Source organism: Oncorhynchus mykiss, chromosome 9, assembly GCF_057628025.1.
Source record: "Oncorhynchus mykiss isolate SJ-2025 chromosome 9, ASM5762802v1, whole genome shotgun sequence".
In the NCBI taxonomy this organism is placed as follows: Eukaryota; Metazoa; Chordata; class Actinopteri; order Salmoniformes; family Salmonidae; genus Oncorhynchus; species Oncorhynchus mykiss.
In genome coordinates this window covers 58,284,899-58,311,630 of record NC_143030.1, presented here as the reverse complement: position 1 = coordinate 58,311,630, position 26,732 = coordinate 58,284,899, and the positions used below count along the sequence as shown (strand labels likewise).

The window sequence follows — 26,732 nt, the reverse complement described above, 5'->3', positions numbered from 1 at the left end:
TCAACTCCCGAGATTAGGCTGGCAATACTAAAGTGCCTATAAGAACATCCAATAGTCAAAGGTATATGAAATACAAATGGTATAGGGGGAAATTGTTCTATAATTCCTATAATAACTACAACCTAAAACTTCTTAACTGGGAATATTGAAGACTCATGTTCAAAGGAACCACCAGCTTTCATATGTTCTCATGTTCTGAGCAAGGAATTTAAACGTTAGCTTTTTTTACGTGGCACATATTGCATTTCTACTTTCTTATCCAACACTGTTTTTGCATTATTTATACCAAATTGAACATGTTTCATTTTTTATTTGAGACTAAATTGATTTTATTTATGTGTTATGTTAAGTTAAAATAAGTGTTCATTGTTCATTCAGTATTGTTGTAATTGTCAATTATTACATATATATTTATATTATATATAAAAAATCTGCCGATTTAATCGGCATCTGCTTTTTTTGGTCCTCCAAGTATCGGTATCAGCGTTGAAAAATCATAATCGGTCGACCTCTAGTTTAGATGCTGTAACTGGTCGTTATACTATGATGTTTATATGACTGCTTACTGCTTGTGTACAAGCCACGAGGGAGAAATCTGTTCAAATACAAACATGGTACTGATGTTCTATTAGTGGTGCATACTGTTGCAGCTCGCCTTGTTGGTAGATTTGGCTGAGATGGCAAAGTTTAGTCTTTGCTTTGCTATCTGTCCTTCACTACTTCCTAGTAACTCTCTTTCTGAAAGCCTCTCAGAATGTCAGAAGTATTTCCGTTGTCTTGGGTATGGTTTGCTGTGTTTTGGAACTTCTTTCAGCTTGTTGTTGGTGTTTTTAGGCTTGGGTGTTGGTGGTGTAGCGGTCAAAGTAGTGATGTCTCAGACTGTTTGTGTTGTCTCAGGTGTGATCGTGTCGACTCCTACGGGCAGCACTGCGTACGCGGTAGCAGCCGGAGCCTCCATGATTCACCCCAACGTGCCGGCCATCATGATCACCCCCATCTGCCCACACTCACTGTCCTTCAGACCCATAGTGGTGCCTGCTGGGGTGGAACTCAAGGTAAACACACACACACACACACACACACATTCATACACACACATGCATTCACCATACTGCCATTATCCATTTACTTCTCCTCTCCAGAAAATGTTTATTGAACAGTACACAAAGGGCCTCCCGGGTGGCGCAGTGGTTAAGGGCGCTGTACTGCAGCGCCAGCTGTGCCATCAGAGTTCCTGGGTTCGCGCCCAGGCTCTGTCGTAAGCGACCGGGAGGTCCGTGGGGCGACGCACAATTGGCCTAGTGTCACCCGGGTTAGGGAGGGCTTGGTCGGTAGGGGTGTCCTTGTCTCATCGCGCACCAGCGACTCCTGTGGCGGGCTGTGCGCAGTGTGCGCTAACCAAGGTGGCCAGGTGCACGGTGTTTCCTCCGGCGCATTGGTGCGTGCGGCTGGCTTCCGGGTTGGATGCGTGCTGTGTTAAGAAGCAGTGCGGCTTGGTTGGGTTGTGTATCGGAGGACGCATGACTTTCAACCTTCGTCTCTCCCGAGCCCGTACGGGAGTTGTAGCGATGAGACAAGATAGTAGCTACTACAACAATTGGATACTACGAAATTGGGGAGAAAAAGGGATAAAATTCAAAAAAAAAATATTTAAAAAAAGAACAGTACACAAAGGTAACCAATGACCAGTCTGACACACAGCTACCACAATGCGTACTCTTTCAGTCACTGGTGATGCATGGCAATGAGGACATTGCTTATAATACACACTGACATTTACTGCTAGACTTTTGTTGTCTTTAACTGGTCGTTCATCTGGATTCCTATCTTCTGTTCCGTCTGTCACGCTCAGATCATGCTGTCACGTGACTCCAGGAATACAGCCTGGGTGTCATTAGATGGGAGGAAGAGACAAGAGATCTGCCATGGAGACAAGTGCGTGACCTTTTGGCCCCCTCAGTCATCGCAACCTCCCCCCTAGTCAAAATACCACCAAACAAAAGCTGATAAACATGGAAGATAGCCTGATGAACTCAACTCATCTAACTCCCGCAAGGTGCCTAAATACACAGAATTGACCAGTTTCATGTACTCGAGACAACAATTGCACATCACATGATGTTCTGTAGTGGTTTTCCTTCATGCAGCCAGAGATAATTATCTTCCTTGTCACTGAAATGCTGGCAGACCATTGATATACCAGTAACAGAGGACTCCTTTTAGGAAGTTAGTCAGCCAGTTTCAAGTGTCTCTTTTGTCATTGTTTGGGGGTGGGGGTTGCGAATACCTTGCATGCCTCCCAGTCATACCTGATTGACTGTGACGTTTGCTCTTTTGTCTTTTTCTTTCTTCATCTCCAGCATTACCATCACCACTTCCTGCTTCCCCGTTCCCTCCATCTGTTTCCAGGATCCCGTGAACGACTGGTTCGAGAGCCTGGCACAATGTTTACACTGGAATGTGAGAAAGAAGCAGAACTACCTTAGCTCCAAGGAGGACGTGTTCTGACGCCAACAACCTCGACTCCCCGTAACACCATTCTCATAGTACACCATTTTGGGTGCATTCCAGATGCACAGATTCTGCGCAGTTCTTCAAAAATCAAATTCGATCTTTACAATACCTGGACAAGTGTTTAACATACCACAGCAAAATGATACAGCGATCCTATATCTGGAACGCACCCTTTGACTTCAGTTGGATTCCATCAGGTCAATTTGCAATCAACATCCTCCAGAGATGAATTTGTTTTGGTTCTAGATCATCCCTTACTGTTAAGAATTTCACACCCTTTTAAAAAGATTGTTGAAATGGTATTTTTATGCCAACAACCAGATTGTCTCATGTCTGACTGAAAACAATCCAGGTTAAAGTTAACCTGTGAGACAAAGTAATACTGAGCTACGGATCAACCCCAAGCTTCTCAACATATAACACATATATAATGACTGTTGTCAGTGGGGACTTTTATCAAGAACCAATGTTCTTGGGGATATGGAGTTGAAAATGTATTTTATAGTAATGATTGACCTTTTGATACAATCCCTAAAATAAAATGTATTATTACTACTTCAGGAATAGCAGAATTGCTTCTACTCTGCAATAATGAAATCAATGTATAGATTGTGCCTTAAACTGTTAAATTATATTATCATAATCAATGAAGGTTTACATAACTTTAATTTTCTTAAATCGTATTTACATCTTAGTGCAGGTGTAACATAATCATATCTTCAGTATTCCTCATATTCAAGCTTCTCAAATGGCTTGTACAAATGTTAATCTTACATTAATGTTGCGTATCTTAACTACTCTGTCTACAACAACAACGCTGTGGTGTCTGACCGGGTGTAATGTCAAAAGAGTATGGCACGAACATTAAGAACTGAAGTCCATTCCAGGTGAGATGAGACCACAACTCGATGTCTTCATAGCCTTTCACTATAAAGCCATAGCTCTACTATGTTATTCGTTTCATAGTCAAGTGGGATGCATAAGTTGATTCCATTGTAATTCTATTGTTTACAATCAAAGCGATTGTGAGTCTACAGGGTTTTTACCACCCCAGGTTTTTGAGTTTTGTTTTTTCTTTAGACATGGGAGGCCAGGTAGGTGGACTTTAGCCCATTAATGATATTGAATAATTAGCTCAGTTGGTGAGGTGATGAGTAGATTCTGGTGTAGTGTCTGGATGGACCTAAACCCTGCTGTGCCACTCCAGGACCAGGGTTGTCAACCCCTGACCTATGGTGTCTGACTGTTATTGCAGTATGCTGAGAGATTGAAGGCATTCAGATTCTACAAGGTAGTGGCCTGCCTTACCAAATGAGACTGCAACACTCACCCCACTTCTTGACAAGCTCTGAAATACCGACTTGATCAAATGTTATGGTGTGAGGGTTTTTCTTCTATCTGACGGACAAATTATAGTGTACGAGTTTACTACGTACATTGTGTGTGTTGGATGGGCAAGTGAAATTTCCCCTGATGGAAAAACTGGTCTAAGCTCTGTGGATACCAGCGCACCACACCCTGCAAGAGGACCAGGTAACTCTAGTCAATCAATCATTCCTTATTTTCTCATTTATGATGCTTGATATATTTATTAACCAGTTTACACTATCATTGCTGAAATATAAATCTCTGGTACGTTTTTGTATATTGATATGTATATGATTAGTACAGTAAGTCAGTTTAACTATATCTATTTTCTCAAAGTAGAAAAACAAATGTCCTCTTTCAATGGAATTTGGAGTGGAGTCTTTTCAAGTTAATGGCAGTCCCTTCAGTTGTTAGGGAGATATAGTTTGGAAACATCTGGAAGAAATCCATTTGTCTTTGTATGCTACTATACTTTATTTTTCAGAGAGAGTACAGTGTTTTCTCTCCTGAAGTAAAGGCAGTTGTGAACTTTGCCTTACAAACCAGTTGCACTGAAATCATGCCAATCATATAAACTTCCCCCAATGTGATATATTTTGTGGGACCTTTTGGATGAAGGACCTTATTCCTATTGTTCTTTCTATGTCAGTTATTCTCACTTTAAACTTTGTTTTGTAGACTTCTCCAACTCTGAGAGCCTATCACTTTGTAAATATTGTTTCTGAAATAAATTATATTTTTCCAGAGCACTTTAATAAATAAAGAGAGCCAATCTATTGTCAGTATGTGTTCATTTTCAATTGGTTTGGTATTATTTTGTGATCCTTGTTGAAACATTAATGTGCTGCATTTGTCATCCAATGAATTCTACCCCTTTCATGTGTGTGTCCAGGAACAAAGAAAAATGGAACCCACAATTTGAGGAAGTAATATCTTTCACAGCAGTGGTGTCTCTTCCTTAATTTTAAATTTTTTATTAAGCAACAAAGGAGCTTACTGCAATTACCAAATAGATAATCATGTGTTAACTGGCTTTCAGCAATGTGAGCAACTTTTAATCAATATAAAGACTACTACATTTCTAACAGTGCATTTAAAATGGAAATGTCGAGTAGTTAATACATAGTAATATATTAATGAGCCAATGAATTGTGTTCATTTTTTTTGTTTGGTGATACCTTGAAATATTCAAATGCTGCGTTATTGTTTTTCATGCATGTTGAGGTCAGATTAATTTGACCCCTCTTTTTGTAAGTGACTAAGAACAAGGAAAAAGACAGCTTTATTACTTATTGAATATTTGAGGAAGTATGGTCTTTCCCAGCAGTTCACTTCTCTTCCTAAATTATAATTAAGGAGTTTACTGCAACCCTTATTTCATCATTTTATTGAGAACCTGCAGTTTACAAAAACACGATAATGGGTTGTCAACCAATCAATAAAGTGCAGCGAAAACCTATAAAGATGTTCAGTCTTTCAACAACGATTAATGAAACTTAAGATATTTTGGGCAGTGCATAGACAATGGACATATCAAAAGTAGTTAATACATAGCAATATACTACTGTATATGAAATTATAAATATTGTTCACCAAAACAGAAAACTAAAGTTAGCAGTATAAAACCTCTCAAATAAACCATTTCATAGACAGGGCACAATTTCCAATGGATGTATTTGAATGCCACTGAACATTGTCTTTGGTTTATTTTACAACAAGCACACTTTAAATAATAAGGTAAAAGTGATAATCCGTTCATAATTATGGTAAAAGCAAAGTGACCCTAAAAAGATAATTGTTGTACAGAATATCTGCATTGATTTACATACAGTAGCTGTTTCAGAAGTTACATTGTGCATTTGGCCTTGTAAACTGGTTCTCCAGACTCCAAAGAACTTAACATCTCACTGTACGTGTTGTAGGCACATTAAAGGGTAAGCATTATCCAACATACTGAGATGAATCCTCTAGAAGTAGGTAAAATGTAATAAAAGTAATCCTTTCAGACTCACAAATTAATCAGTGGTGCTCATCAGCTATTATAAAATAATTAGTTTACAGTGTTTTGTAACTTATAGTGCCTTCGGAGAGTATGCAGACCCCTTGACTTTTTCCACATTTTGTTACATTACAGCCCTGTTCTAAACTTGACTAAATGTCCCCCCCCCCCCCCCCCCCCTCCTCCATCTACACACAATACCCTATAATGATAAAGGTCAAATTGTGTTTTATTTTTTTTATGGAAATGTAACATTTACATAAGTATTCAGACTCTTTATTCAGTATGTTGTTGAACCACCTTTGGCAGCAATTACAGCCTCGAGTCTTCTTGGCACACTTGTATTTGGGGAGTTTCTCCCATTCTTCTCTGCAGATCCTCAAGCTCTGTCAGGTTGGATGGGGAGCGTCGTTCAAGTCAGGGCTCTGGCTGGGCCATTCAAGGACATTGAGAGTTGTCCCGAAGCCACTCCTGCATTGTCCTGGCTGTGTGCTTAGGGTTGTTGTCCTGTTGGAAGGTGAACCGTCACCCCATTCTGAGGTACTGAGTGCTCTGGAGCAGGTTTTCATCAAGGATCTCTCTGTACTTTGCTCCGTTCATCTTTGCCTTGATCCTGACTAGTCTCCCACTCCCTGCCACTGAAAAACATCCCCACAGCATGATTCTGCCACCACCATGCTTCACTGTCGGGATGGTGTCAGGTTTCTTCCAGAAGTGACGCTTGGCATTCAGGTCAAAGAGTTCAATCTTCATTTCATCAGACCAGAATCTTGTTTTTCATGATCTGAGAGTTTTTGTGCGCCTTTTAGCAAACTCCAAGCAGGCTGTCATGTGCCTTTTTCTGAGGAATGGCTTCTGTCTGGCACCTCTACCATAAAGGCCTGATTGGAAGAGTGCTGCAGAGATGGTTGTCCTTCTGGAAAGTTCTCCCATTTCCACAGAGGAACTCTAGAGCTCTGTCAGAGTGACCATCGGGTTCTTGGTCACCTCCCTGACCAAGGCCCTTCTCCCCGATTGCTCATTTTGGACGGTCAGCCAACTTCTTCCATTTAAGAATGACGGCCAGTGTGTTCTTGGGGACCTTCAAGGCTGCAGACATTTTTTGGTACCCTTCCCCAGATCTGTGTCTCAACACAGTCCTGTCTCGGAGCTGTACAGACAATTTTTTCGACCTCATGGCTTGGTTTTTGCTCTGACGTGCACTGTCAACTGTGGGACCTTATCTAGACAGGCATGTGCCTTTCCATATCCAAATTTACCACATGTGGACTCCAATCTAGTTGTCAAAACATCAAGGTTGATCAATGGAAACAGGACGCATCTGAACTAAATTTCGAGTCTTATAGAAAAGGGTCTGAATATTTATGTAAATAAGATGTTTATTTTTTATAAATGAGCAAACATTTCTAAAAACCTGTTTACACTTTGTCATTATGGGGTATTGTGTGTAGATTGCTGAGGATTTTTATTTTTTTATTTCACCCATTTTAGAATAAGGCTGTAACAAAATGTGGGAAAGTAAAGGGGTCTAAATACTTTCCGAAGGCACTTGCAGTGAAATCATCTTCAGTAAAAACAGACCGGTCCAATGCCCATTTGAGTGCATTTCCCTCTAGTTCCTAACTTCAAACATTGGTCAGAGCCAGAGAGTTGTTACAAAATGTAGAAATTGTTGCTTATCCATCCTGTGTAACCGTAGCCACTTCCTTCTCATGACGGCACTTTACTGCTTGTCCGATGAAAACACTGGAGAGCGAGAGAGACAAAGTACTCGGGTTAGTTCGTCTTATACTCTTTACAGACAGATTTACGGTATGTTGCCTTGTAAAGAAATGTACAGTGGGGCAAAAAAGTATTTAGTCAGCCACCAATTGTGCAAGTTCTCCCACTATGACAGACAAATTGTGAAAAAGAATCTAGAAAATCACATTGTAGGATTTTTAATGAATGTATTTGCAAATTATGGTGGAAAATAAGTATTTAGTCACCTACAAACAAGCAAGAACTCTGTCTCTCACAGACCTGTAACTTCTTCTTTAAGAGGCTCTTCTGTCCTCCACTCATTACCTGTATTAATGGCACCTGTTTGAACTTGTTATCAGTATAAAAGACACCTGTCCACAACCTCAAACAGTCACACTCCATACTTCACTATGGCCAATACCAAAGAGCTGTCAAAGGACACCAGAAACAGAATTGTAGACCTGCACCAGGCTTGGAAGACTGAATCTGCATTAGGTAAGCAGCTTGGTTTGAAGAAATCAACTGTGGGGAGCAATTATTAGGAAATGGAAGACATACAAGACCACTGATAATCTCCCTTGATCTGGGGCTCCACGCAAGATCTCACCCCGTGGGGTCAATATGATCACAAGAACGGTGAGCAAAAATCCCAGAACCACACGGGGGGACCTAGTGAATGACCTACAGAGAGCTGGGACCAACGTAACAAAGCCTACCATCAGTAACACACTACGCTGCCAGGGACTCAAATCCTGCAGTGCCAGACGTGTCCCCCTGCTTAAGCCAGTACATGTCCAGGCCCGTCTGAAGTTTGCTAGAGAGCATTTGGATGATCCAGAAGAAGATTGGGAGATTGTCATATGGTCAGATGAAACCAAAGTAGAACTTTTTGGTAAAAACTCAACTCGTTGTGTTTGGAGGACAAAGAATGCTGAGTTGCATCCAAAGAACACCATACCTACTGTGAAGCATGGGGGTGGAAACATCATGCTTTGGGGCTGTTTTTCTGCAAAGGGACCAGGACGACTGGTAAAGGAAAGAATGGGGCCAAGTATCGTGAGATTTTGAGTGAAAATCTCCTTCCATCAGCAAGGGCATTGAAGATGAAACGTGGCTGGGTCTTTCAGCATAACAATGATCCCAAACACACCGCCCGGGCAACGAAGGAGTGGCTTCGTAAGAAGCATTTCAAGGTCCTGGAGTGGCCTAGCCAGTCTCCAGATCTCAACCCCATAGAAAATCTTTGGAGGGAGTTGAAAGTCCGTGTTGCCCAGCAACAGCCCCAAAGCATCACTGCTCTAGAGGAGATCTGCATGGAGGAATGGGCCAAAATAGCAGCAACAGTGTGTGAACCTTGTGAAGACTTACAGAAAACGTTTGACCTCTGTCATTGCCAACAAAGTATTGAGAAACTTTTGTTATTGACCACATACTTATTTTCCACCATAATTTGCAAATAAATTCATAAAAAATCCTACAATGTGATTATCTGGATTTTTTTCCCCTCATTTTGTCTGTCATAGTTGAAGTGTACCTATGATGAAAATTACAGGCCTCATCTTTTTAAGTGGGAGAACTTGCACAATTGGTGGCTGACTAAATACTTTTTTGACCCACTGTATCTGGCAATGTTTTTTAGAACCTAATTCACACAGTCCCATGTATTTATTTTAGGCATCTCCTTAGAAACATAAGACTAATAAAATGTATTTTTGAAATAATAGAATGGCATATTTGAGTTTAATTATGTTACTGGTCTGGGTAGCCCATATGGCTGTGCCATGCACATAAACCCCATAGTTATTTTGTTCATTAACACTGCATGGTCAATCTGACATCTGCATTGGCTGTACAGCATTTACGGTGATACAGCATCTGCATTCATGCTTCGCAGAGCTGTTGTGAAGGAAGTTGTCAAGGAAGTTTGTTTTATTCAGGACCTCCCGCCCCCATCTACAGACAACCAATCATGTCAATGCGGAGCTATACGGAGTCCTCTGCATTGTTAAAACATTTGGGAAGCGTACGGTACTCCGTGAGCTCGATTTGGCCTCTGCAAGGCTACGGGGGCTTTGCAGTTGCATCACGCCCTCTGTACAGAGCCTCCGGATCGCATCACTGGAGCAAGCATAAATTGGCTTTACAGTGGTTCCTCCTTTAAAAGTTGCAGTATTCTATGGCACATTATTTAAGTGTGAACCACTGTTACCATTAATGCTAGTTAGTGCTAGTGCTATCTCTGAGAAGCATTTGATAGACTTCAATAATGGCTGTACTAGGGAATGCGGGCACGTGGGAGATCGGGGAGGAAGGAGTAGGCTGTCCTTGTAAATAAGAATTTGTTCTTAACTGATTCCATGTGTTATTTCATAGTTGTGATGCCTTCACTATTATTCCACAATGTAGAAAATAGTAAAAATAAAAAAACTCTTGAATGAGTAGGTGTGTTCAAACTTTTGACTGGTACTTGCTTAATATTATGGTGTTTCTATTCCAAGAAAAACAAAAATCCCTCTGGGTTTCTGTTAGGATGGAACGGAAAATATGGCGCTGTACAATGTCACAGGAGTATAGTCCTGGGCTATTTAGCTAAAGAATCCCGTGTCGTGCGGGCAGGGCACGCGGGAGACCGGGGTCCAATTCCCCGATGGGGAGGAAGGAGTAGGCGGTCCTTATAAATAAGAATTTGTTCTTAACTAACTTGCCTAGTTAAATAAAAAGGTTACACTAAGAGCATAACATTTCTACACCCTAATTTTCTAATTCTAGTCTAACAATACCCAAAAGGAGATTAAGAAAATAAAAATCTCTGATTTATCAAGACCAGTCCCCATGCTTGTCTCAGAGCAGCGTGAAATGGTGCTAAAATAGTTGTAGGCTTTTGCTTTTAGTTGTAGTTGTAGGCTTTTGCTTCAAATCCTTCTAACTTCAATATGCTCTTTAAATAAATAAGACCTACACCACTTTTAACAGCACATTACTCAACACTAGTGAGACTCATGTCACCTACAGTATATCGAAAAATATGACACAATTATTTGCGGAGAGTCACATATAGAGGATTGGAGGATTCTAAATTAAAACCAAAAGCCGATGGCCGATGTCTCCCGGTGGCGGCCGGCACGGGTATCGAACCTGCATCTGTAGCAATGCATTTTACACTGCGGGAGCCCCCATCCACAAAGTATCAAAATACAGAGAGGTGTTGGTAAAAGTATATTGTCCTGCTAATAGCCCCATAATGGGCTTTTATAATACTGTACATGGTGTCCAGGTAAGGTAATCAAAACATTTCTTTATTAAAAGACCATCAGAAAGAATGTCGGTACTTATTTATTTTTATCCAAAGCCATGATTGAGTGAGTCACTCAGCTTTATGTAGGTGCCGGCTATATGACTGTGTCATCAACTTGATAATATATAATGATATGAGGTTATTACGTTTTCAAAAAAACAAAAGAGAGTGATTATAAATCTGAATAAAGTCCAAAGTAATATTTGTTAAGGCTAAAACATTTATGTTTTTAGAGGAAAAGAAACACTGGGACAATTGTGCGCCACCCATAAAGGGCAAAATATAGCCCTGCTAATAGCCATAATGGCGCTGTACAACGTGACCGTGTGTTTGAAAGAGTATTTTCCAGTAAGCAACAATGTTTACCTTCATTAGACAACTTTGTTCCAATATTTCTGTAATTCAAAGATATTTATTCCCATAGTAATTCGTTATGGATCCATAATTAAATAAACATACCAATTTTGAAAGAGTAATTATTATTTTATTAATGAAAGCATCAAGATGTTGATGACAAAATACTGTACTGTTTTGAGTTAAATGTAGCAATCAGAGTACATAAGCATCGAATACATTGCATGTACTGGGATGTTCACACCTACAGTAGCTGGGCAAAAAGAGTCTACTGTCCTGCTAATCAGGCTACAAGTGTTTGAAAACCTGTTTTCAAAATGCCACCAGCTGTCCATCACTACTGTAAATAAAACACAGCATCTTGTAACCACAATGTCACATAATTTGTCTCTACCGTTCCAATTACTACTAGAGTTTGGGATTAATTTGATTAATATTATGGAGTTTCTGTTCCAAGGAAAACGAAAAACCCTTGATTTCCGTTGGAATGGAACGGAAAATATGGCGCTGTACAACGTGACGGTCGGGAGTACAGTACTGGGCTATTTAGCTAAAATCCAGTGTCCGTGGGAGACCAGGGTTCAATTCCCCTTTGGGGAGGAAGGAGTAGGCTGTCCTTGTAAATAAGAATTTGTTCTTAACTGACTTGCCTAGTTCAAATAAAGGTTACACTAATAGCATAACATTTCTACACCCTCATTTTCTAATTATAGTCTAACCAATACCCAAACGGAGATTCAGTGAAAATAAAAGTCTCATTGATTTATTAAGACCAGTCCCAATGCTTGTCTCAGAGCAGCGCAAAACTGTGCTAAAATAGTTGTAGGCTATTGCTTCAAATCCTTTTGCTTCTGACTTCATTACACTCTTTAAATAAGACGTACACAACTTTTAACAGCACATTACTCAACACTAGTGGAGACTCATGTCGCCTACAGTATGACGTGACTCTCTGCCAATAATTACATATAGAGGATTGGAGGATATTTCTGATATTTATTCCCATAGTAATTCGTTATGGATCCATAACTAAATAAACATCGGCATTTTGAAAGTGTATTTTTATCATTTTATTAATGAAAGCATAAAGATGCCATTATTAGTTACAATGTTTTAGTTTGAACGTGCAGACTGGCACTAAGAACAGAACAGCGGGAATGTTTCCCTAGTCAGCCCAATTATTAGTGCAACGCCCCTTAAGCCAGTGTGGTGGGGTGAGAATGTGATGAAAGAAATCATTCTCTACTATTATTCTGACATTTCACATTCTTAAAATAAAATGGTGATCCTAACTGACCTAAAACAGGGAATTTTTACTAGGATTAAATGTTAGGAATTGTGAAAAACTGAGTTTAAATGTATTTGGCAAAGGTGTATGTAAACTTCCGACTTCAACTGTAGTTGAAGGTCTGTTTCATGATTTCAGTCAGAAGTTCTTGGAAAGACTGTTTTACTGTGCCCATAACAAAAATTTGTTAATACAAATGCTCCTTCAATGTGTACATTTTTTGGGGGAATGTTTGTGTCGTCTATGAGCCTTGTTCTAGTCTAGCCTGAGTATATTGACTCCTGGTAAACATACAGTGGAACAGGTGAAGGAAAAAATACAGGCAGTAATCTACTCACTCCTCTCCCTCAGGCCCTGGCCGAAGCTGCGCGCCAATCGGAAGAGAGACCAGAAAAGCACGCCTTTGATCAGCACTGAGATCCCCGCTCCAGTCACAGCAGCGGCCTCCAGTGTATACGTCTTATCCTGCCCCCAGTGTACACTGATCTGAAATCAGAAGACCACGAAGTCCATCTCAGAGCAACCATTCACCATACTTTCCCTAAAGATCTGATTTGAGATCAGTTCAACCACTGGCTTTCACAGCTCACCCTGTACATCAGGTACACGAAGTAGGCCACCTCCGGCACATTAAGAAGAACAAAGACCCAAACCAGCGGCTTGGTTTCTTTTAAAACCTGGAACAAAGGACAGATAAACCGGTTTTACATGATGTATGCACTTCATAGGTGCTTACAATCTAAAAATTATTTCCACCATCCTTCATTCAATTGAGTTCACATACTTTATGGGTGTAGTATTTCATTGTGATTTATGTTCTACTGTTTATGCACTTGTGCAGTGCACACTAATTATTAAATTACATATTTTATTCTCTTGATACTTGTTACTCACTGCGATAGCCCCCATGGCTGCGGTAAGGCAGGCCCAGACCACTCCAAAGCCCAGGATGATGCTGTTCGTGAAGGACATAGTTGTACCTGACGTCATAATCAGTATGCAAAGGCACAGCTGACAAAGAAACAGAAAAACCAGCCACAGATTATTCCAACTATAAATCTAGTACAGCTCCATCCCAAAGACCCTGATGTATGAATGGCCCTGATAAAAAGGACCACCTTTAGAGCACCTTAAATTAAATTTCGGACAAAACGGCATACTCTGCTGCATCATTCACTGAATCAAATGGCTCATTCATAACAAAACCCACTGATATTGTCAACTACTTTAATTATTTTTTTCATTTGTAAGATTAGCAAACGTAGGCATGACTTGCAAACAACAAATTCTGAACCAACACATCAATGCATAACTGACCAAATTATGAAAGACAAGCATTATAATTTTGAATTCCGTAAAGTTAGTGAGGGCGAGGAGAAAAAAACTTGTCTATCAACAATGACAAGCTATTGGGTCTGACAACTTGGATGGAAAATGATGGAGGATGATAGCGGACTATATTGCCACCTCTTCAATCTAAGCCTACAGGAAAGTGTGAGCCCTCAGACCTGGACGGAAGCAAAAGTAATTCCGCTACCCAAGAACAGCAAGGCACCCTTTACTGGCTCAAACAGCTGACCAATCAACCGGTTGCGATCCCTTAGTAAACTTTTGGAAAAAATGGTTTGACCAGATACAATGCTATTTCACAGTAAACTAATTAACAACTGATTTTCAGTATGCTTATAGGGAAGGGCACTCAACATGTACAGCATTTACACAAATTACTGATGATTGGCTGAAAGAAATTGAAAAGATTGTTGGATCTGTTTTGTTAGACTTCAGTGCAGCTTTTGACATTATCGATCATAATCTGCTGTTGGAAAAACTTTTTTGTTATGACTTTACATCCCCTGCTATATTGTGATCGAGAGTTCTGTCTAACAGAAAACAGAGGGTGTTTTTTAATGGAAACCTCTCCAACAATCAATGTAGAGTCGGGCATACTCCAGGGTAGCTGTTTAGGCCCTTTACTTTTTTCAATCTTTCCTACTGACCTGGCACTGAGTAAAGCCTGTGTGTCTATGTATGCTGATGACTCAACGTTATGCACGTCAGCTACCACAGCAAGTAAAATCACTGCATCACATAACAGAGACCTGCAGTCGGTTGTAGAATGGGTGACAAGTAATAAGCTAGTCCTAAATATTTCTAAAATTAAAAGCAATATATCCGGGACAAATCATTCACTAAATCCTAAACTAAATTGCATAATGAAGAATGTGGAAATTGAGCAAGTTGAGCAGACTAAACTGCTTGGTGTTACCCTGGATTGTAAACTGTCATGGTCAAAACATACTGATGTAATGGTAGCTAAGATAGGGAGAAAGAACTGCTCTGCTTTCTTGAAATTGCTATCAACAAAACAAGTCTTACAGGCTTGAGTTGTTGCACCTGGACTACTGCCCAGTCATAGCACCACAAAGAGGGACAAAGGCAAATTACAGTTGGCCCAGCACAAAGCAGCATGGCCGGCCCTTAAATGTACAGAGCGCTAACATCAATGACATGCATGTTAATCTCTCATCGCCCGAAGTAGAGGAGAGTGACTGCATCACTACTTGTCTTTGTGAGAGGTATTTTCATGTTGAAAGCAGCGAGCTGTCTGTTTAAACTACTAGCACACAGCTCAGACACCCATGCATACCCCACAAGACATGCCACTAGAGGTCTCTTCACAGTCCCCAAGTCCAGAACAGAATCTGGGAAATGCACAGTACTACACAGAGCCATGACTAAATGGAACTATATTCCACATCAAGTAACATGCAAGCAGTAAAATCAGGTTTAAAAACCATAAAACTACACCTTGGACTGTGACAAGACACACACACTCACTCTACACACATGCTTGTACGGTGATATTAGAAATGCATTGTGGATATGTATTGGTATAATTATGTTATATGTACTGTTATATTTTAGCCTTCATTTGTTTGGACCCCAGGAATAATAGGGATCCTTATAAATACAAAAAAATACCCTGAAGGCAATCATACATATCTGCACCAAAGATGCTCAATGTCAAGGCAACACAACGTGTTAGAATGACGCCATCTGTCGGAAGAAAATGGTTGTTGTGTGTCAGAAATGTATTATGACACATGTGGAATGTGGCGGTACCTGGGCCTGTAGGTCAAAGGTGACCATGGAGAAGCACAGGTTGATCAGGAAGTACTGCTCCTGGAAGCTCTCCAGAGCTCCGCCCACCCGGAAGGCCATCATGTTGGGCCTTTGGATGAGCAGAGTGGCGCACAGGACATGGACCACGCCCACACACAGGATGCACACAAACCGCACCTACCACACAAGCACACACACTGATTCACTACCTCAGCTATTCAAACAGCACCTGTGACATAAGCACATGCACAATCACGTCTGGTCACAATTGAGCCGTGTTCCGTAGGGAGAATATGTTTTTAAACGGGGAGGTAGTACCTGAACTTGTCCAATGAGAACACAGATTGTTGTTTTCTGTTGCGAAACACTTTGCTACGGTATACCGTACTGAACATGACCCTGGATTAGACATAGGAGTTGGTTTAATTTTGTCGGTCCACATGCAGCGTACCAGAAGCAGGTCCTTTCTATCCTGGAGAGGGAGCACCATGAAGTTGACCACAGAGCGCATCATGACCACCAACACACTGAGGACAAACACTATCAACTCCTGCCTGTTCTCCTGCAGGATTCCCCTGGTGATGTAGTATATGCAGAACACTGGAGAAACATAAAGAAGACTGTGTGTGATACAGTATTGGTGTAGGTGGCATAATCAGGATTTAACCATAGAAGAATGCTGACATGGGGTGATCAGAATTGGGGATTACATTTATTTTCTCTGAATATTTCGTAATGTGTTCATGTCTGGATACAGTAAGGAGTTGGCACTCTGTTGCTATTGCCACTAATGTAAGACATGCCACTTACAAATTCCAACCAGTTGGATGAGAGATACAGTGAAGTCGTCCTCATAGCTGTACGTTGCCATGCTTTGCCTGTAGATGTTTGTCAGTGTGAGGGCCAATAGTGCCAGTAGAGAGGCGATGGTGAAGCAGAAGTAAAGCTTCACCAAGCATGACAGCTCTGACCAAGGCTTTATCTGTGGGGAGAAAGCCAAGCATATAAACTTTCTTTACACACAGACACCTAGGGCCCTATTCAATCAAAATGGGTGCAAATTTCTGAGTAAGACAAAGGAACATTCTTCTTATGCTGTGAACATGTAGCCTACATTCTTATTCATGTGATAAGAGAAACATGTTTACAGAGTTGAGTGACACAACAGTGCAGGAAGAATGTTGAACGGAATAGGACTCTGGTTCCCAATTCAAGCAACAGCTAGAACAGATAAATGTGACAATGTCTACTCTGTGTATAAGGAGAACAATTGGGATTTTTTTCTGACCGGGCCACATGGCGTTGGGATCAGTTCCTGGTGCCTTGGTCTCAGGTTTGGGGATGGGAGATCTGAGCCCTCCCAAGGCTGATTGCTCAACAGTGGACTGAAATAGAAATATATGTGGATATTAATTACTAGGTTCAAATGTATATTGAATGGCTGATATACGCATAATAATTTGTCATATTCATAGATCCATGATGAGATATATGTAACTGCCAAAATAAAGTAAACCAACATAAAAGTGTCTTAATAGGGTGTTGGGTCATCACAAGCCAGAACAGCTTCAATACACCTTGGCATAGATTATATTTTCTATTTTTTAAATGTATTTAACTAGTCAAGTCAGTTAAGAACTAATTCTTCTTTACAATAACGGCCTACCGGGGAACAGTGGGTTAACTGCCTTGTTCTGGGGCAGAACGACAGATTTGTACCTTGTCAGCTCGGGGATTCGATCCAGCAACCTTTCGGTTACTCCTCCAACGTTCTAACCACTAGGCTACCTGCCACCCTTCAAGTGTCTGGACCTCTATTGGAACGATGCGACACCATTATTCCATGAGAAATTCAATTTTGTGTTTTTTTGATTGTGGTGGAAAATGCTGTTTCAAGTACCGCTTCAGAATGTGTTCAATTGGGTTGAGATCTGGTGACAGACAGCCATGGCATAGGGTTTACGAGATATGGTTTGGAAAACATACCTAAATGTAGTGATGGGATATGCCACGGTACTCCAAATTGTACCTTTATCCACACTGATACATAGAGTAGATTGAAATACTGCTAGTTTTCCCAGAAAACTGCCCTTTTGTCAGGACACATGTTTCACGCCACTTCAATACAAAGTGATTTTCATAGCAGGTTAGAAGAGCATTTTCTCTAACCCTAACCCTTTTCCTAACCTGTTACGAAAAAGTCACTTCGGTATCGAAGTCGGATTAAAAGAGCCACCGCAGCCATTTTGGAATGGCAGTATCAGCACCTTTGTTGTTCAATGCAACATGCCATTCCATTATGGCTGCTGTGGCTACTGCTAGCTAGCATGAGGACGAAAAGGTCAGTTTCCCAGGAAAACTAGCAGTATTTCAATCTTCTCAATGGTGCTGTGTGGATACAGGTAACATTTGGAGTACAGTGGCATATCCCATCCCTGCAATGAGGTACATATTCTGACCTATATATTGCACCTGCTCCAAGTGTCTTATGCCGCAATCAAGTCATGTCTGAAACTTGAGACCTCCAATTAAAATTAACTGAAGTTGTTTGTGTCTAGACCTTCCCATTTTTTTCACCTTTATTTAACCAGGTAGGCTAGTTGAGAACAAGTTCTCATTTGCAACTACGACCTGGTTGATTCTGATACTTCATAAGTGGGAAACTCAGGATCTGACTCTAACCCCCTAGGTTAGCAAATCAGAAATGCCCAAGTTTCTGACATGGCATTAATGTAACCATGACGGAGTTCCGACCCCAGTTCAGCTCAGTGTAAACAAGCGTAACGGTAGGGTCGGTATCTTCTGGCAATGGACACACCAAACGAAAGAATGTTGGAAACGGAACTCAAATCACATCCTGTCACTAAACTAACACTACATCGATGATTGTAATTATGTTAATAAGTCGCGCTCATAAACTCACCGTATCTCTTCCATTTTTAAGTGAAATAGTAACTAGATAATCGTGTTCTTGATGTTTCTACATCTCAGCAAGCAGGCCCACATTGGCTGCTAAATTCAAACGTATTCACGCCACATATTTTTTTGAGTTTTAATGGCGGTGTGCAAACCATAACGCCACAGTTCCGCTTACAAGTGTATATGTCTGACGTCTTTCTGAGGTGTATTCAGCATGCATAACATGCACGTACTTGTTTGAAAACGGGTCCAGTCAATATCATAACAATAGTCAATCGTGAATGTTTTAGAACAGGGATGGTGCTGAACACTGTACGATGATTTGTTTAGTTTTCTTTAGCACAGCGGCTTAAAATACACTTTGCATTCGCAAACCAGTAAAGATTTGCAAACTCTGCATTCATCCCAACCATCGAAACGTTGCATATTGAACACACCCTTGATGAGGTTGCAAGGAAAATGTTCAACCACAAGGGGGCATAATGACTCCCCAAGCCACTAATCAACGCATTAGACATTGTAAACATAGACAATACAAACGTATCCAACCTCCACTATAAACATGTACATTCGCCTGGTCCATGTATTATCTATTCAAAACTACATTCAGGGACATCTGTGTTATTTGAAATTTGGAAATGGTGCTGCGGCGGAGTTGTCGTCTTGACAGTGGGCTCGAGCCATCGCTAAACTCCGTGAAAGTAATTGAAAGTCCACCAAGCGGGGGTGGTGTCCGGTCGTCATTTGTAACTACAGCCACAAATGCATAGACCCCGCCTATTTAAAAATAAATATCGTCTTAAAATCAGTTTTGTAACCTAACCACACTGCTAAGTCAAAGCCCAACCATAACCTTAAATTAGGACCAAAAAGCTTATTTTTGTTTTTATACATTTGTACAATAGCAATTTTACTTTGTGGCTGTGGTAACTAACTAACCGTGGTATCCTTATGCTAGCGACTGTTTGGAACTCGTATACCAGAAATCGGAATTGCATAACTAACGTTAACTAGGTGGCACCACTTGGTAAGATAATTCCAACATTTACTGCATCTACAAGCTGAGTTTAATAGCCTTTTAAATATAAATATATATATATTTTTTATCAATGAACAGCGCGTTCATTCATTCAATAAATGAGAATTTTCACGAGTAGGCTATTTGAGACACAAGCACATTCACTTTTAGCTAGCTACTATAGCTAATCAGCTGGTGAATTTGGCTTGTCAGTTAATGTTACAGTAACGGTAGCTAGCTAGTTTGTCAAATAGTAAACTAGTTAGCTAACGTCAGATACTTGCCAGACAACTATGCCGTTTTAGCTAGCTTTTGGTCTTGTGTAAAATGAGCGAAAACGTGATGAACGAGGATGCCAGAGGCAGCATTAGGAATATTTATAATATTTCTGCTTTATGTATTCATATGTAACCTGCCAATGTAAACCGGCTTGTACGTATTTATTTGTGGTTCCTATATAAATGAAGATACAGGCTACTTTAACTACACCGACCTTTGCACCAGTCCTGCATTTTAATCGCTATGTGGATCTGACTTATTACATTCGTGCACTGTCAGAAACGTGTGCCCGGCAGTATTGCCTTTAATATCGAGTGTATCATTGTTTAACTACAAGCAACTCACTAATGAAGACTATTTTCCAGACATGGGTTGAGTAACTTTGATGACTCAGAACAGGGGTTCAGGTGCTGAGAAAGTTTTGTCAACGGGTGCTGGCGCTGCAGACTGCTATGTCGGTTGCTTAAACAGGACTATTAAAGGCCCGGTGCACTACTTAAATTATGCTTATATTTATTTATTCTCATTTTTCAGTGGGTGCTGCAGCACCCTTACTTCCCACAGCTATGGGTCCACGGAGTTACTGCATGGGGTCTGCTTCCAGATAAAACAATATATAAACAAACTTAACATGTGTAAATATTTGTATTAACATAGCAAGATTCAACAACTGAGACAAACTGAACAAGTTCCACAGACATGTGAATAACAGAAATGGAATAATGTGTCCCTGAACAAAGGGGGGGTCAAAATCAAAATACCAGTCAGTATCTGGTGTGACCACCAGCTACATTAAGTACTGCAGTGCATCTCATCCTCATGGACTGCACCAGATTTGCCAGTTCTTGCTGTGAGATGGCATCCATTAGTCTAAATATTCCTGTTACATTGCACAACCTTCAATGTTATGTCATAATTATGTAAAATCCTGGCAAATTAGGTGGCCCAAACTGTTGCATATACACTGACTTTGCGTGCAATGAACGCAAGAGAAGTGACACAATTTCACCTGGTTAATATTGCCTGCTAACCTGGATTTCTTTTAGCTAAATATGCAGGTTTAAAAATATATACTTCTGTGTATTGATTTTAAGAAAGGCATTGATGTTCATGGTTAGGTACACATTGGAGCAACGATACGCACCGCATCGATGATATGCAACACAGGACACGGTAGATAAACTGTGTCTGTCCTGTCTCCCTGTAGCGCTGTCTTAGGCGTCTCACAGTACGGACATTTAAATGTATTGCCCTGGCCACATCTGCAGTCCTCATGCCTCCGTGCAGTCTGTAAGCTGTTAGTGTCTTAACGACCGTTCCACAGGTGCATGTTCATTAATTGTTTATGTTTCATTGAACAAGCATGGGAAAGTGTTTAAACCCTTTACAATGAAGATCTGTGAAGTTATTTGGATTTTTACGCATTATCTTTGAAAGACAGGGTCCTGAAAAAAGGACATTTCTTTTTTGTTGAGTTTACATTTCATTTTTTTTAAATGAATATTAGTACCAACAACACATTAAAAGATGTTGGTCAAGGGATCTGTGAAATACGTTTAGAGTGCAATACAATGTAATATTATTACTCTACAATTTATGTAACCCGGGGTTCTCAAAACCAATTCTACACATGTAGGGTTTTCAGTCATTACATTCGCCCACAATTGGCTCTGTGTAAACTACGCCATTCATAGACACTACTACTTTAGCACCTGTTGACAATTGTATCTTCAGACCAGATGAGTTTTGTTAAGATCCCTGACGCTTGCTCTAAACATTTACAGGCATCGCTTGTGCTACTCTTTTGGAAACATAAGGAACGTATTAGGGATGCTCCGATATGACATTTTTGGCCGATACCGATATTTTCCTTGCCAAAAAAAAACAGATACCGATAACCAATATTTAAAATTTTAGCGGCCTTAAGCATTCTAGTACAGTTAAATGGTTGAAAACACACACAAACACTGACCAAAAAGTCATTTTGTTGGCATTAATGTATGTCCCCATTACCAGTAAAACATAGTCAAAACCATTTGTTTTCACTTACTTCCTGTGCTGTTACGTTGTTCATTTGTTCAGTCTCAACTGGGATTTCATCACAATTGGCCTAGTGTCGTCTGGGTTTGGCAGGGGTAGGCTGTCATTGTAAATAATAATTTGTTCTTAACTGACTTGCGTCATTAAATAAATAAATCAGCTCTGTCTGTCCGTGGCCTTTCTTCCTCGGAACGCACTGTCACTGGCCGTTTCCATCTTGTCCAGCTACGTCTGTAACATTTCACATAAACCCTGTTTCTTGGCTGTATCAAAGTAGCGGTTCTTGTACCTAGCATCGAGTATGGTGGCGACACAGTGACGAGGCTCAGCGAGAATGCCACCAAATCGCTTGTTCACAGCCCCTTGTAGAAGACATTTGCGAGTTTTAACCCCATGGTCTGTGTCAGCAGTTTTGAGCAGGCATTTCAATGCCATGACAGAGGGTATCACGTCTGCTGCAGACACAGTTGATGAGCTTTTTTCTCGAGTCAGTTGTTTGAATGGAGCTAGGAGTGTGTTCATGTTTTCAAGTTTCAAACATGTTCTCAAATGCCATTGAAATGGCAGCAGCAGTATGAGAACTAGCACATTCTTGAGCATGTAATACGGCTTTCCTCAGTACGAAATCCTCGTCAACCCACTGTGCTGTCAGACTTCGCATGATCATGGGGCTGACATCGCTGGTCCAAATGTCAGTTGTGAAGCTAATAGCAGTGACTGGATGTGCGTTTCAACAATACTGTGTTATTCCAGTAGGGCAACATCTGAAAAATAGTGCCTACTTGGTAGGGTGTACCGGGGCTCGAGGTGCTTGACTAGTCGGCAAAAGCCAACATCATCCACGACAGAGAACGGTTGATTGTCAAGGGCAATAAATGACATTATCTTGGCGTTATTGGATTTCGCCTTTGAGTTCTCTCCCTGAAATGTTCTTACTCTTTCAAATGACTGCTCGACTTGAACTTGTTGAGTTGTTGGAAGTGTATGCTTAGTATTTTTCTGCTTTTGTACTGAGTAGTGCTGTATTTTTCATGGCGTCATTACATCATCTATCTACGTCATATAGGTATGCATATCAACTTTGACATCACATCGCCGTTAAACTAGACATCGGGCCAATGTCGACGTTGGCATTTTTAGCAAATATCAGCCGATTCCGATATGCTTACCGTTATATCGTGCATCCCTAGAACATATCTTTCATATCAGCGAGAAATAATTTTCCCAAAACAAAACGTAAATTACTTCACATCTTGTTAGGTAGGGTTGGTGTTCCCACTTGGCCGTATCGCCACTTTACAGCACTTGTTTACGGAAGACAGACTGAAGATGTAGGTCTGTGCTAATTAGATATCTATTGTGCTCCCAACACTTGTGTGTTATGCCGTGTTCAGAACAAATGGAACTCGGAAATCTCTGACTTCAATGTGTTCAAAACAACTGGGAACTCGGGGAAAAACCGATTTGAACAGTCATCCAACTTGGAATTCCAACTCCGAAACGCATGCCTCTTTCTAGAGCTCTGACTTTCCAACCTGAAGATCAATGACATCATGATTTGACCTTTATTTTTCAGGGTTCCCAGTTGTTTTGAATGTGGGGAGGAAGTGTCGTTCGTCAACTGGAGGCACATAGTGTATGGATCTGTGAAAAACTGCTGCAGTAAGTGTATATTTTTAAATTGGAAAGATTATTTTGCGCCGGCATGAAATGGGGCATATCAGCATATGTGCATATCATCATATGTTTATAATTTTTATTTTATTTGTCACAAGCAGATGTTATTGCGGGTGTAGCGAAAGGCTTGTGTTTCTAGCTCCAACATTGCAGTAATATCTAGCAATACACACAACCTAAAAGTAAAATAATGGATTTAAGGAATATATAAATATTCTATGCGTTAAATCACAGTGTCGGAATTGTTGTTTACACAATTAAAAAAATATACACTTACTGTAGCAGTTTTGCACAGGTCCATAAACTGTGCCTCCAGTTGACGAGCTTCACTTCCTCCCTAGTTAACTTACACACAGGTGTTCGGAGTATGCTAGATAGCTAATTGGCACAGGTAACGGCCTATCTCTATCGGTCTTCTGGGACACAATAAAAAAATAAGCAAAGCCAAGCATCACACAGTTCACCCTTTCCCCTCTGTCTCTCACTCACTCAATTGCGTTCCTACCGCTCCCTCTACACCCACGTGCTACTGAAATAAATGCCTATAAAACGTATCTAACTGATATGATACACAAGCCACATTCCTTGCCAAATGATGACAGTTGAATCAAAAATTCTAAATGGACTGGTTGACAGTGGGGAAAATGTGTTCCAACAATGAGCTGCAGTTTTCGAATAATTGCATAATTTTGTGGTTGTTACTTCCTATTACAGCCACAAAGTAAAAATGGTCTAAATCGTAAAAATTAATGGAAAAAAACATTTGCTTTTTGGTATTAATTTAAGGAAAGGCAAAAGTTTAATAGTGTGGTTAAGGTTAGGGGTTAGGTTTAAAATCAGAATTTTTCAAATCAAATTTGTAGAAACAGGAGGGTTTAAGACTTTGTGGCTGTGGTAACTAACGTCAGCAACGACCCTACTTTGCGAACTGTAAGTGGCATTTAGAATTGGAATCGGCATTAACAGGTTCCACACTGTAATTATGCAAAAACAGTAGTTTGATAAAGACTGAGCGTATTTACACTACCGTTCAAAAGTTTGTGGTCACTTAGAAATGTCCTTGTTTTTGAAAGAAATGTTTGTACGTTAATATAACATCAAATTGATCAGAAATACAGTGTAGACATTGTTAATATTGTAAATGACTATTGCAGCCGGAAACTACAGATTTTTTTTAAATGAAATGTCTACATTAGGTGTACAGAGGCCCATTATCAGCAACCATCACTCCTGTGTTCTAATGGCAAGTTGTTAGCTAATCCAAGTTTATAATTTTAAAAGGCTAATTGATTATTAGAAAACCCTTTTGCAATTATGTTAGCACAGCTAAAGACTGTTGTTCTGATTAAAGAAGCAATAAAACTGGCAATCTGTAGACTAGTTGAGTATCTGGAGCATCAGCATTTGAGGGTTTGATAACAGGCTCAAAATGACCAGAAACAAATAACTTTCTTCTGAAACTCGTCAGTCTATTCTTGTTCTGAGAAATGAAGGCTATTCCATGCGAGAAATTGCCAAGAAACTGAAGATCTCGTACAATGCTGTGTACTACTCCCTTCACAGAACAGCGCAAACTGTCTCGAACCAGAATAGAAAGAGTGGGAGGCCCCGGTGCACAACTGAGCAAGAGGACAAGTACATTAGTGTCTAGTTTGCGAAACGGAGGCCTCACAAGTCCTCAACTGGCAGCTCCATTAAATAGTACCCGCAAACACCAGTCTCAACGTCAACAGTGAAGAGGCGACTCTGGGATGCTGGCCTTCTAGGAAGAGTTCCTCTGTCCAGTGTCTGTGTTCTTTTGCCCATCTTAATATTTTCTTTTTATTGGCCAGTCTGAGATATGGCTTTTTCTTTGGAACTCTGCCTAGAAGGTTTCCTTTCAAAAACAAGGAAATTTGTAAGCGACCCCAAACGTTTGAACGGTAGTGTATTACAGTTTCAATAAATTAATCTTAAATGGCCCTTGTTTTTTATTGACTGAATATATGTGTGTGTGTGTGTGTGTGTGTGTGTGTGTGTATACATGTGTGTATGTATATATACATTATATATACGTGTGTGTATGTGTGTGTATACAGTGGGGCAAAAACGTATTTAGTCAGCCACCAATTGTGCAAGTTCTCCCACTTAAAAAGATGAGGCCTGTAATTTTCATCATAGGTACACTTCAACTATGACAGACAAAATTAGAAAAAAAAATCCAGAAAATCACATTGTAGGATTTGTAATGAATTTATTTGCAAATTATGGTGGAAAATAAGTATTTGGTCAATAACAAAAGTTTCTCAATACTTTGTTATATACCCTTTGTTGGCAATGACAGAGGTCAATCGTTTTCTGTAAGTCTTCACAAGGTTCACACACTGTAGCTGCTATTTTGGCCCATTCCTCCATGCAGATCTCCTCTGGAGCAGCGATGTTTTGGGGCTGTTGCTGGGCAACGCAGACTTTCAACTCCCTCCAAAGATTTTCTATGGGGTTGAGATCTGGAGACTGGCTAGGCCACTCCAGGACCTTGAAATGCTTCTTACGAAGCCACTCCTTCGTTGCCCGGGCGGTGTGTTTGGGATCATTGTCATGCTGAAAGACCCAGCCACGTTTCATCTTCAATGCCCTTGCTGATGGAAGGAGGTTTTCACTCAAAATCTCACGATACATGGCCCCATTCATTCTTTCCTTTACATGGATCAGTCGTCCTGGTCCCTTTGCAGAAAAACAGCCCCAAAGCATGATGTTTCCACCCCCATGCTTCACAGTAGGTATGGTGTTCTTTGGATGCAACTCAGCATTCTTTGTCCTCCAAACACGACGAGTTGAGTTTTTACCAAAAAGTTATATTTTGGTTTCATCTGACCATATGACATTCTCCCAATCTTCTTCTGGATCATCCAAATGTTCTCTAGCAAACTTCAGACGGGCCTGGACATGTTCTGGCTTAAGCAGGGGGACACGTCTGGCACTGCAGGATTTGAGTCCCTGATACTGATGGTAGGCTTTGTTACTTTGGTCCCAGCTCTCTGCAGGTCATTCACTAGGTCCCCCCGTGTGGTTCTGGGATTTTTGCTCAACGTTCTTGTGATCATATTGACCCGTATGTCTCTCGTATGTCTATCAG

At 40.5% G+C, this 26,732-nt stretch overlaps 3 protein-coding genes across 28 annotated transcripts in view; 2 read left to right on the top strand and 1 right to left on the bottom strand.

The window, feature by feature from the left end:
- LOC110532386 (NAD kinase) overlaps window positions 1-4,664 on the top strand; it is a 38,989-nt gene extending 34,325 nt beyond the window's left edge. For 11 of the 23 annotated variants that reach the window (XR_016483350.1, XR_016483348.1, XM_090184753.1 and 8 more), the window contains 3 exons: window positions 898-1,055; window positions 1,853-1,935; window positions 2,361-4,664. Coding sequence is in view for 13 of the 23 variants with exons in the window: in XM_090184753.1 (XP_090040879.1) it covers window positions 898-1,055; window positions 1,853-1,935; window positions 2,361-2,508 (389 nt within the window). In the remaining 10 variants the exon portion in view is untranslated. Of the gene's footprint in view, window positions 1-897; window positions 1,056-1,142; window positions 1,654-1,852; window positions 2,057-2,360 lie in introns of those variants that run through there. The other 12 variants (XR_016483343.1, XR_005053292.2, XR_016483347.1 and 9 more) reach the window with 3 other exon arrangements.
- Window positions 4,665-5,253: 589 nt separating this feature from the next.
- LOC110532385 (uncharacterized) lies at window positions 5,254-19,306 on the bottom strand. 2 transcript variants are annotated; one of them, XM_021616249.3, is made up of 9 exons: window positions 18,608-19,306; window positions 16,973-17,069; window positions 16,495-16,666; window positions 16,136-16,284; window positions 15,685-15,861; window positions 13,456-13,572; window positions 13,152-13,238; window positions 12,900-13,047; window positions 5,254-7,627 (listed from the first exon to the last, which is right to left on the bottom strand). In XM_021616249.3, exons 1-9 carry the CDS (start codon window positions 18,619-18,621, stop codon window positions 7,605-7,607), a joined length of 984 nt encoding a protein of 327 aa, XP_021471924.1. In that variant the 5' UTR covers window positions 18,622-19,306; the 3' UTR covers window positions 5,254-7,604. The 2 variants fall into 2 exon arrangements, with proteins under 2 accessions (XP_021471924.1, XP_021471925.1); XM_021616250.3 differs by lacking the exon at window positions 15,685-15,861 and having other exon boundaries at window positions 18,608-18,803.
- A 55-nt stretch (window positions 19,307-19,361) lies between these two features.
- The window catches only part of LOC110532384 (solute carrier family 35 member E2A), a 22,383-nt gene continuing 15,012 nt past the window's right edge, over window positions 19,362-26,732 (top strand). The window contains exons 1-2 of one of the 3 annotated variants that reach the window (XM_036988327.2): window positions 19,374-19,630; window positions 23,517-23,602. The gene's annotated coding sequence lies outside the window, so the exon portion shown is untranslated. Of the gene's footprint in view, window positions 19,631-23,516; window positions 23,603-24,414; window positions 24,548-26,732 lie in introns of those variants that run through there. The other 2 variants (XM_036988328.2, XM_036988330.2) reach the window with 2 other exon arrangements.

Bases quoted from the DNA above. Each gene is read 5' to 3' on its own strand.
- LOC110532385 (XM_021616249.3), bottom strand. The intron at 15,862-16,135 runs GTACGCTGCATG...CTTGTGTGGTAG, and splicing joins ATAGAAAGGACCTGCTTCTG to GTGCGGTTTGTGTGCATCCT. The intron at 7,628-12,899 runs GTGAGTAGATTA...CTCGCTCTCCAG, and splicing joins CCAGGGCCTGAGGGAGAGGA to TGTTTTCATCGGACAAGCAG.